This window comes from Oncorhynchus kisutch, linkage group LG6 (assembly GCF_002021735.2).
Source record: "Oncorhynchus kisutch isolate 150728-3 linkage group LG6, Okis_V2, whole genome shotgun sequence".
NCBI lineage: Eukaryota > Metazoa > Chordata > Actinopteri > Salmoniformes > Salmonidae > Oncorhynchus > Oncorhynchus kisutch.
This window is the reverse complement of record NC_034179.2, coordinates 9759803-9772080: the sequence shown is the minus strand read 5'-3', so window position 1 is coordinate 9772080 and position 12278 is coordinate 9759803. Positions and strand designations below refer to the sequence as shown.

The 12278-nt window shown below is 41.3% G+C and overlaps 1 protein-coding gene across 1 annotated transcript in view; it reads left to right on the top strand.

Moving 5' to 3' along the window:
• hcn1 (hyperpolarization activated cyclic nucleotide-gated potassium channel 1) overlaps positions 1-12278 on the top strand; it is a 157841-nt gene that overhangs the window by 116150 nt on the left and 29413 nt on the right. Inside the window, exon 5 of the mRNA XM_020486876.2 lies at positions 7012-7158. Coding sequence (XP_020342465.2) covers positions 7012-7158 — 147 coding nt within the window. The remainder of the gene's footprint in view (positions 1-7011; positions 7159-12278) is intronic.

Sequence of the window (12278 nt, the reverse complement as noted above, 5' to 3'; positions counted from 1 at the left end):
CTGGGCTGGCTACTACTGGTCCACCTCTCTAACCTCCGGGCTTCCTACCACCCTATATGCAGCAGACAGCACGACAGTGTGATTTGATTTGACCATTTCAAATACATACAAATATCACTCCTGGCAACGGATACCAAAAGACTTGTTCCATTGTGGTGGTCCAATGTGAGCCGCCATAGTGGGTGGGAATGCACAGCCATCTATGGGCCAGTACGAACTGATAATGCTGCTTCTGACAGCATGGTACTGTAGCATGATAGTCTTGTGTGGATTTTCTGCATCACCGTGCAGAGAAGGAGAACAGTAGAAGAAATGGCTATGGAAGGTTTCACCCTCTGGTTGTTTTCTCCTCTGCCTGCAGTGCCCCAGCTGGGGGGTGAAGTAGGGCAAGAGGCCTGCACTGAAATGCCCTGATGCTGGGAAACTCTACATGGCCCTGGCCCTGACAGAGGAAGAAACACGATGCAGCTGGAACACAGTAGTTTCATAAGATATTTCAGATACATACTGTACATAGAACCAGACTTAACTATATTACAACATCCCAGATGTGATAATACCCATTTATCCACAGATAGGTGTACAGTATAATACTCCATTTAATTCTGTGCATCCTCTCATTCTGTGTAACCTCTTATGAAATGCTGTGTTGTCTGTAATGGAACCTTCCTTCTCTGTCTGGAAGGATATAATCAGTAATTGTATTGTCCATACATGATTCTCTGTAATATAATATAGCTAACTTAATGTTTTTTTTATTAGGATATATTGCACCAAGCAGTAAATATCATTTTAATGAGGACAATACCTGTAAATATGTATAGAGAATCAAATGCAACTTTCTAAATATTATTAATTAACATTACAACTATTGACTCTCAAACAATTTCTCCAGCTTTTATTGTCTCTTAAGATACTTCTAGGATCATTAAGTTTGCAACAGCCATACATTCTTCTGCTGAAATTATGGTTTCTAAAAAGGCTGAGAAAACGGCAGCATCTTGATGGTGAAAAGGGTATATTTACCTATTTACCTCAGAGAACATTGGGTATTCACAGGAGCACAAAACGTATTAACGTTCCAAACGTTCTGAGAATGTATTAACGTTCCAAACGTTCTGAGAATGTATTAATGTTCCAAACGTTCTGAGAATGTATTAATGTTCCAAACGTTCTGAGAATGTATTAATGTTCCAAACATTCTGAGAATGTATTAATGTTCCAAACGTTCTGAGAATGTATTAATGTCCCAAACGTTCTGAGAATGTATTAATGTTCCAAACGTTCTGAGTATGTATTAATGTTCCAAACGTTCTGAGAATGTATTAATGTTCCAAACGTTCTGAGAATGTATTAATGTTCCAAGCGTTCTGAGAATGTATTAACGTTCCAAATGTTCTGAGAATGTATTCATGTTCCAAACGTTCTGAGAATGTATTAACGTTCCAAACGTTCTGAGAATGTATTAATGTTCCAAACGTTCTGAGAATGTATTAATGTTCCAAACGTTCTGAGAATGTATTAATATTCCAAACGTTCTGAGAATGTTTTAATGTTCCAAACGTTCTGAGAATGTATTAATGTTCCAAACGTTCTGAGAATGTATTAATGTTCCAAACGTTCTGAGAATATATTAATGTTCCAAACGTTCTGAGAATGTATTAATGTTCCAAACGTTCTGAGAATGTATTAATGTTCCAAACGTTCTGAGAATGTATTAATGTTCCAAACGTTCTGAGAATGTATTAATGTTCCAAACGTTCTGAGAATGTATTAATATTCCAAACGTTCTGAGAATGTTTTAATGTTCCAAACGTTCTGAGAATGTATTAATGTTCCAAACATTCTGAGAATGTATTAATGTTCCAAACGTTCTGAGAATGTATTAATGTTCCAAACATTCTGAGAATGTATTAATGTTCCAAACATTCTGAGAATGTATTAATGTTCCCGAGAACCTGGGATGGATTAAGCTTCCTCCTCTGTCCTCAAAGACATTCTGTACCTTGCATGTAATGAGCAAGGCAAGAGTACATACTGTCTTTCTTTCAGCAGCGAGCACAAAGCATATTCATTCCTATGTTGGGAATGTGACTCGTCATGATGATGCATTGCAGATTTGAAATTATTCACAGTAAACATGCGTAGAGGCCTCATAAACAGTAACACATTATTTTTTAAGGCTACCAACATAACGATGTCATGAACACATTTATAAGCAAGATAGATTATTCATAAATGCTTATGACATGAGTCAGATGGAATACATAACTTCTCTAACCAGACGTGACCAAACCACACCTCAACATATCTCACACGCAGTCACAGAGAGTCCTGTTCTAAATGTAAACATGTCAGATACTCTCAGACTTGACTGTGTACCTAGAATAAATCGATTCACCTCAAAACAAAACCTGATCCCTCATCATCTCGCCGCGGGTGTGGAGAATCAATGCGAATGTGATGTGATGGGACGTGGCTTTTCTCCTTTTAATGCGAAACCACCGTGTGATGGGACGTGGCTTTTCTCCTTTTAATGCGAAACCACCGTGTGATGGGACGTGGCTTTTCTCCTTTTAACATAGTTACTTTTTTTTGGGGTGCACAAAATCTGCGTCGTGATGTTACTGAGTATGCTGTTTCCTGAGGCTACTGTTAGTTTCTGTTCACACCTCATGCTGACACCCTTACCTGAGGTTGTGTGTGTGTGTGTGTGTGTGTGTGTGTGTGTGTGTGTGTGTGTGTGTGTGTGTGTGTGTGTGTGTGTGTGTGTGTGTCAGAGCAGCTATCTCCTGATTTAAATAGATGAGCTGCTGAAGGACCTCTCTCTCTCTCTCTCTCTCTCTCTGTCTCTCTCTCTCTCTCTCTCTCTCTCTCCCTCTCTCTCTCTGTCTCTGTCTTTCTCTCTCTCTCTCTCTCTCTGTCTCTCTCTCTAACTCCCTGTAGACAATGCCCCAATCTCTATTTGCATACATCATTGGCCTAATAGAGGTCTGTTGTGTCCGTGTGTGATGTTAATTTGGCCGGGAGTCAATACCTACAAGCCTGTGGTACCTTGACTTTTACAGCCGTGTGTAATTATATCACCTAATGATTTGATTAGGCTATTTACTTTCTCAAGCTACGCTTTCCATGACATCGGACTATTGGAGAGAATTGGAAAATGGAAAGAGTCCTGTCTGGTCTGTGTCAGTTCATGCATATATGATGAAAGCTAAAGTGTAGCATTGCAGTTTATCTGCAGGAGAGCAGGTTTCTCCTACCTATTCTAGGTTAAATCTCAAATGCCACCCTATTCCCTATATAGTGTACTACTATTGACCAGAGTCTCCCTATGAGCCCTGGTTAAAAGTAGTGAACTATATAGGGAATAGGGTGGCATTTGGGATGCAGCACTGGCTTTCTCGACGGGACAGCAGGGAGGGTTACATGGGGGTTGGTGTGAAGAGTGACTCAGCTGTTTTTTTTCCACCTAATTTCCTCATTCTGATGCACAGTCAGTATCCCTCCCCTGGGCGCATCACAGCCTACGGTGATGAGAGAGACTGACTCCAGATCAGATGTTGAGACATATTAATGACTCCACTTGAGACCACAGACAGCATCCTGATGAGAGAGACTGACTCCAGATCAGATGTTGAGACATACTAATGACTCCACTTGAGACCACAGACAGCATCCTGATGAGAGAGACTGACTCCAGATCAGATGTTGAGACATACTAATGACTCCACTTGAGACCACAGACAGCATCCTGATGAGAGAGACTGACTCCAGATCAGATGTTGAGACATATTAATGACTCCACTTGAGACCACAGACAGCATCCTGATGAGAGAGACTGACTCCAGATCAGATGTTGAGACATATTAATGACTCCACTTGAGACCACAGACAGCATCCTGATGAGAGAGACTGACTCCAGATCAGATGTTGAGACATATTAATGACTCCACTTGAGACCACAGACAGCATCCTGATGAGAGAGACTGACTCCAGATCAGATGTTGAGACAGTGAACATCTCAAATGAAATGTATTTAAAACAGCAACACACTAAAATGAAGTCGAGAAAAGAAAACCAAGCAGGAAGAACAAAGGAACACAAAACAGACAACACAATCAAAAATCAAAAATATTTTGTATTAATCTGCTCTGTGACTCATCTCTTACTGCAGAGATTGACTCCAGATCAGATGCTGTGACAGATTAAGGACTCCATTAGGGCACAGCACCCTGTAGAGAGAATGACTTCAGACCAGTGTAGTGATAGGCCCCAGAAGACCTCTGCCTTATGACAACCACTCCTCTGAGACAACCACAGTCAAGAAACGCGGCGGTACTGAATAATGCATGCAATGTCTTGAGTACATGCATTTGATTGCTTTATGTTCTCCTCTGTTTAATGTTTCATATTGAAATGACATGATTTCAGATGATAATGTGGTCTCCCTGAGACCTATTCAGTCACTGATATGGGTGTATTCATTCTCTCTGGTTTACGTGAGGTCATGGGTAACCTATATTGAGAGAGATGAGAGCGATTATCTTCACTGTGTGAGCTGATCAGAACGGCAGCAGCCTCGCTCTAAAGGGCCTCAGGCTGAACTCGTTCCTCCTTCGACCACCTGCTACTTCCATACTCAATCAATACTATCACCCCACTGTGTCTGTCGTTGTGAATGTTGTGCATGTCGTGTATGTATGTGTTGTTGTTGTGAATGCTGTGTATGTTGTGAATGTGTGTGTTGTTGTTGTGAATGTTCAGTATGTTGTTGTTGTGAATGTTCAGTATGTTGTGAATGTTCAGTATGTTGTGAATGTTCAGTATGTTGTGAATGTTCAGTATGTTGTTGTTGTGAATGTTCAGTATGTTGTGAATGTTCATTATGTTGTGAATGTTCAGTATGTTGTGAATGTTCAGTATGTTGTGAATATTCAGTATGTTGTGTATATTCAGTATGTTGTGAATATTCAGTATGTTGTGTATGTTGTGTATATTCAGTATGTTGTGAATGTTCAGTATGTTGTGAATGTTCAGTATGTTGTGAATGTTCCGTATGTTGTGAATGTTGTGAATGTTCAGTATGTTGTGAATGTTCAGTATGTTGTGAATGTTCAGTATGTTGTGAATGTTCAGTATGTTGTGAATGTTGTGAATGTTCAGTATGTTGTGAATGTTGTGAATGTTCAGTATGTTGTGAATGTTCAGTATGTTGTGAATGTTGTGAATGTTCAGTATGTTATGAATGTTGTGAATGTTCAGTATGTTGTGAATGTTCAGTATGTTGTTAATGTTCAGTATGTTGTTAATGTTCAGTATGTTGTGAATGTTCAGTATGTTGTGAATGTTCGGTATGTTGTGAATGTTCAGTATGTTGTGAATGTTCAGTATGTTGTGAATGTTCAGTATGTTGTGAATGTTCAGTATGTTGTGAATGTTGTGAATGTTCAGTATGTTGTGAATGTTGTGAATGTTCAGTATGTTGTGACTGTTCAGTATGTTGTGAATGTTCAGTATGTTGTTAATGTTCAGTATGTTGTGAATGTTCAGTATGTTGTGAATATTCAGTATGTTGTGAATGTTCAGTATGTTGTGAATGTTCAGTATGTTATGAATGTTCAGTATGTTGTTAATGTTCCGTATGTTGTGAATATTCAGTATGTTGTGAATGTTCAGTATGTTGTTAATGTTCAGTATGTTGTGAATGTTGTGAATGTTCAGTATGTTGTGAATGTTCAGTATGATATGAATGTTCAGTATGTTGTTAATGTTCAGTATGTTGTGTATGTTGTGAATGTTCAGTATGATATGAATGTTCAGTATGTTGTTAATGTTCAGTATGTTGTGTATGTTGTGAATGTTCAGTATGTTATGAATGTGCAGTATGTTATGAATGTTCAGTATGTTGTGAATGTTCAGTATGTTGTGAATGTTCAGTATGTTATGAATGTTCAGTATGTTGTGAATGTTGTGAATGTTCAGTATGTTGTGAATGTTCAGTACGTTGTGAATGTTCAGTATGATATGAATGTTCAGTATGTTGTTAATGTTCAGTATGTTGTGTATGTTGTGAATGTTCAGTATGATATGAATGTTCAGTATGTTGTTAATGTTCAGTATGTTGTGTATGTTGTGAATGTTCAGTATGTTATGAATGTTCAGTATGTTGTGAATGTTGTGAATGTTCAGTATGTTATGAATGTTCAGTATGTTGTGAATGTTGTGAATGTTCAGTATGTTATGAATGTTCAGTATGTTGTGAATGTTCAGTATGTTATGAATGTTCAGTATGTTGTGAATGTTCAGTATGTTGTGTATGTTGTGAATGTTCAGTATGATATGAATGTTCAGTATGTTGTTAATGTTCAGTATGTTGTGTATGTTGTGAATGTTCAGTATGTTATGAATGTTCAGTATGTTATGAATGTTCAGTATGTTGTGAATGTTCAGTATGTTATGAATGTTCAGTATGTTGTGAATGTTGTGAATGTTCAGTATGTTGTGAATGTTCAGTACGTTGTGAATGTTCAGTATGATATGAATGTTCAGTATGTTGTTAATGTTCAGTATGTTGTGTATGTTGTGAATGTTCAGTATGATATGAATGTTCAGTATGTTGTTAATGTTCAGTATGTTGTGTATGTTGTGAATGTTCAGTATGTTATGAATGTTCAGTATGTTGTGAATGTTGTGAATGTTCAGTATGTTATGAATGTTCCGTATGTTGTGAATGTTGTGAATGTTCAGTATGTTATGAATGTTCAGTATGTTGTGAATGTTCAGTATGTTATGAATGTTCAGTATGTTGTGAATGTCCTTGGTTCCTATTACAACATACCACATTGCCTGTAATGTTTGCTAAAACCTTCCTTTGAATGTTATTTTACCTCCAATTGCTTTCGGGCGCTATGTTTTTGAAGTCAACGTGACAGCCTTTGTTTTGTCGGATATTTTCTATTTTCTGTTCATTTGGTTTGTTGACATGATCTCTTCTCTCCATCTTTACAGTATAAACAAGTGGAGCAGTACATGTCGTTCCACAAGCTACCTGCAGACATGCGGCAGAAGATTCATGATTACTATGAGCATCGTTATCAGGGCAAGATCTTTGACGAGGACAATATCCTGAGTGAGCTCAACGACCCGCTCAAAGAGGTAAGGAGGATGACGCCTGGTGTTGTCTATTTTACTCTTCAGTGTCCCAAATGGGCACCCTATTACCTAAATAGTGCACTGCTTTTGACCAGAGCCATATGGGATCCTGGTCAAAAGTAGTGCACTCTAAAGGGAATAGGGTGCCATTTGGGACACTATGGCTTTGTATAAATGGCCGTTTGTCACAGGGTTTCATGCTAATCAAATCGTATTAGTCACATGTGCTAAATACTTCAGGTGTAGTAGACCTTACAGTGAAACGCTTACTGACGAGCCCCTAACCAACAATGCAGTTTAGGTGGAAACAAAAATGAATAAAAATATGAATAACAAACAAAAGTAAAAAGTAATTAATTCTGCAACAGAGGAAGGCAACCTTTCTTAATATATCATCTCTAAGCATCTCTAATTGCTTAAACATGGAGCGCTGAGTTGTTTTATCACTAATTAATGTTATTTTACATTTATGATATACCAGTGTTTATACTTTATATATCATACTGGTCTATTGACTGGGTGAATTTATCAACAATGGATGATTATTGAAAAGGGTGTCTGTAAAACATGTCTCATGTGCTTTATTACAAATGTAATAGACACACTGCACAAATTGATTCACTACAGCTGGTGGAACACAAGCTAAACAGATAAATTAATTTAATTGGCGTGAAGACAGTCAGTTGCTCAAGCACGCAATGCACAGGTGTGAAACAAGAGAGATCAGGAAGTGAGATGACAATTTCATCTGATTAGTGTTTAGACCCGTTAAGACGTCAAGCCAACCAATAGACAGACACATGAGGTGTTCCCAGGGCTTTGACAATAGAGAGGCCGTTAAGACGTTAACCCAACCAATAGACAGACACATGAGGTGTTCCCAGGGCTTTGACAATAGAGAGGCCGTTAAGACGTTAACCCAACCAATAGACAGACACATGAGGTGTTCCCAGGGCTTTGACAATAGAGAGGCCGTTAAGACGTCAAGCCAACCAATAGACAGACACATGAGGTGTTCCCAGAGCTTTGACAATAGAGAGGCCGTTAAGACGTTAACCCAGCCAATAGACAGACACATGAGGTGTTCCCAGAGCTTTGACAATAGAGAGGCCGTTAAGACGTTAACCCAACCAATAGACAGACACATGAGGTGTTCCCAGGGCTTTGACAATAGAGAGGCCGTTAAGACGTCAAGCCAACCAATAGACAGACACATGAGGTGTTCCCAGGGCTTTGACAATAGAGAGGCCGTTAAGACGTCAAGCCAACCAATAGACAGACACATGAGGTGTTCCCAGAGCTTTGACAATAGAGAGGCCGTTAAGACGTCAAGCCAACCAATAGACAGACACATGAGGTGTTCCCAGGGCTTTGACAATAGAGAGGCCGTTAAGACGTCAAGCCAACCAATAGACAGACACATGAGGTGTTCCCAGGGCTTTGACAATAGAGAGGCCGTTAAGACGTCAAGCCAACCAATAGACAGACACATGAGGTGTTCCCAGGGCTTTGACAATAGAGAGGCTGTTAAGACGTCAAGCCAACCAATAGACAGACACATGAGGTGTTCCCAGAGCTTTGACAATAGAGAGGCTGTTAAGACGTCAAGCCAACCAATAGACAGACACATGAGGTGTTCCCAGAGCTTTGACAATAGAGAGGCCGTTAAGACGTCAAGCCAACCAATAGACAGACACATGAGGTGTTCCCAGAGCTTTGACAATAGAGAGGCCGTTAAGACGTCAAGCCAACCAATAGACAGACACATGAGGTGTTCCCAGAGCTTTGACAATAGAGAGGCCGTTAAGACGTTAACCCAGCCAATAGACAGACACATGAGGTGTTCCCAGAGCTTTGACAATAGAGAGGCCGTTAAGACGTCAAGCCAACCAATAGACAGACACATGAGGTGTTCCCAGGGCTTTGACAATAGAGAGGCCGTTAAGACGTCAAGCCAACCAATAGACAGACACATGAGGTGTTCCCAGGGCTTTGACAATAGAGAGGCCGTTAAGACGTCAAGCCAACCAATAGACAGACACATGAGGTGTTCCCAGGGCTTTGACAATAGAGAGGCTGTTAAGACGTCAAGCCAACCAATAGACAGACACATGAGGTGTTCCCAGAGCTTTGACAATAGAGAGGCCGTTAAGACGTCAAGCCAACCAATAGACAGACACATGAGGTGTTCCCAGGGCTTTGACAATAGAGAGGCTGTTAAGACGTCAAGCCAACCAATAGACAGACACATGAGGTGTTCCCAGAGCTTTGACAATAGAGAGGCTGTTAAGACGTCAAGCCAACCAATAGACAGACACATGAGGTGTTCCCAGAGCTTTGACAATAGAGAGGCCGTTAAGACGTCAAGCCAACCAATAGACAGACACATGAGGTGTTCCCAGAGCTTTGACAATAGAGAGGCCGTTAAGACGTCAAGCCAACCAATAGACAGACACATGAGGTGTTCCCAGAGCTTTGACAATAGAGAGGCCGTTAAGACGTTAACCCAGCCAATAGACAGACACATGAGGTGTTCCCAGAGCTTTGACAATAGAGAGGCCGTTAAGACGTCAAGCCAACCAATAGACAGACACATGAGGTGTTCCCAGGGCTTTGACAATAGAGAGGCCGTTAAGACGTCAAGCCAACCAATAGACAGACACATGAGGTGTTCCCAGGGCTTTGACAATAGAGAGGCCGTTAAGACGTCAAGCCAACCAATAGACAGACACATGAGGTGTTCCCAGGGCTTTGACAATAGAGAGGCTGTTAAGACGTCAAGCCAACCAATAGACAGACACATGAGGTGTTCCCAGAGCTTTGACAATAGAGAGGCCGTTAAGACGTCAAGCCAACCAATAGACAGACACATGAGGTGTTCCCAGAGCTTTGACAATAGAGAGGCCGTTAAGACGTCAAGCCAACCAATAGACAGACACATGAGGTGTTCCCAGGGCTTTGACAATAGAGAGGCCGTTAAGACGTCAAGCCAACCAATAGACAGACACATGAGGTGTTCCCAGAGCTTTGACAATAGAGAGGCTGTTAAGACGTCAAGCCAACCAATAGACAGACACATGAGGTGTTCCCAGGGCTTTGACAATAGAGAGGCTGTTAAGACGTCAAGCCAACCAATAGACAGACACATGAGGTGTTCCCAGAGCTTTGACAATAGAGAGGCCGTTAAGACGTCAAGCCAACCAATAGACAGACACATGAGGTGTTCCCAGAGCTTTGACAATAGAGAGGCCGTTAAGACGTCAAGCCAACCAATAGACAGACACATGAGGTGTTCCCAGGGCTTTGACAATAGAGAGGCCGTTAAGACGTCAAGCCAACCAATAGACAGACACATGAGGTGTTCCCAGGGCTTTGACAATAGAGAGGCCGTTAAGACGTCAAGCCAACCAATAGACAGACACATGAGGTGTTCCCAGAGCTTTGACAATAGAGAGGCCGTTAAGACGTCAAGCCAACCAATAGACAGACACATGAGGTGTTCCCAGGGCTTTGACAATAGAGAGGCCGTTAAGACGTCAAGCCAACCAATAGACAGACACATGAGGTGTTCCCAGGGCTTTGACAATAGAGAGGCCGTTAAGACGTCAAGCCAACCAATAGACAGACACATGAGGTGTTCCCAGGGCTTTGACAATAGAGAGGCCGTTAAGACGTCAAGCCAACCAATAGACAGACACATGAGGTGTTCCCAGAGCTTTGACAATAGAGAGGCCGTTAAGACGTCAAGCCAACCAATAGACAGACACATGAGGTGTTCCCAGAGCTTTGACAATAGAGAGGCCGTTAAGACGTCAAGCCAACCAATAGACAGACACATGAGGTGTTCCCAGGGCTTTGACAATAGAGAGGCCGTTAAGACGTCAAGCCAACCAATAGACAGACACATGAGGTGTTCCCAGGGCTTTGACAATAGAGAGGCCGTTAAGACGTCAAGCCAACCAATAGACAGACACATGAGGTGTTCCCAGGGCTTTGACAATAGAGAGGCCGTTAAGACGTCAAGCCAACCAATAGACAGACACATGAGGTGTTCCCAGAGCTTTGACAATAGAGAGGCCGTTAAGACGTCAAGCCAACCAATAGACAGACACTACATGACGTCACATCAGATACAGCCAGATAGTCACAGTAAAAAAAAAAAAAGGCAAGATACGTTTTAGTTTCTTAAATTCAGTGACCAATTTATAAGGCTCTCTTTGTTCTTTGTGTCAACCCTCTACCTGCTTCATAGTTGGCTGCCCTCTCTGTATGAGCAGATAAGGGCTCTCATGTAGCCTAATGATGCAGAGATGGGGGATTGGAGAGGAGGAGAGAGGTGGAAATGAGGGATAGAGGAGGGAGGAGAGGGGACAGAGGGAGAAGAGAAGAGGAGGGATGTAATTGCCTATGTCTCTCATGTAACCCCATTAAGTCACCAACCAGAATGAGACATATTGGAGCACAGTATTGCCTGGCTCAGCACAGAAAAGGGTAGATCTACACAGTATTGTAGATCACAGCACAGGAACCATATATCTACACAGAACATTAGAGCACATGACAGCATTAACACAGTAGAGCACATGGCAGCATTAACACAGTAGAGCACATGACAGCATTAACACAGTAGAGCACATGGCAGCATTAACACAGTAGAGCACATGGCAGCATTAACACAGTAGAGCACATGACAGCATTAACACAGTAGAGCACATGGCAGCATTAACACAGTAGAGCACATGGCAGCATTAACACAGTAGAGCACATGGCAGCATTAACACAGTAGAGCACATGACAGCATTAACACAGTAGAGCACATGACAGCATTAACACAGTAGAGCACATGACAGCATTAACACAGTAGAGCACATGACAGCATTAACACAGTAGAGCACATGACAGCATTAACACAGTAGAGCACATGACAGCATTAACACAGTAGAGCACATGGCAGCATTAACACAGTAGAGCACATGGCAGCATTAACACAGTAGAGCACATGGCAGCATTAACACAGTAGAGCACATGACAGCATTAACACAGTAGAGCACATGACAGCATTAACACAGTAGAGCACATGGCAGCATTAACACAGTAGAGCACATGACAGCATTAACACAGTA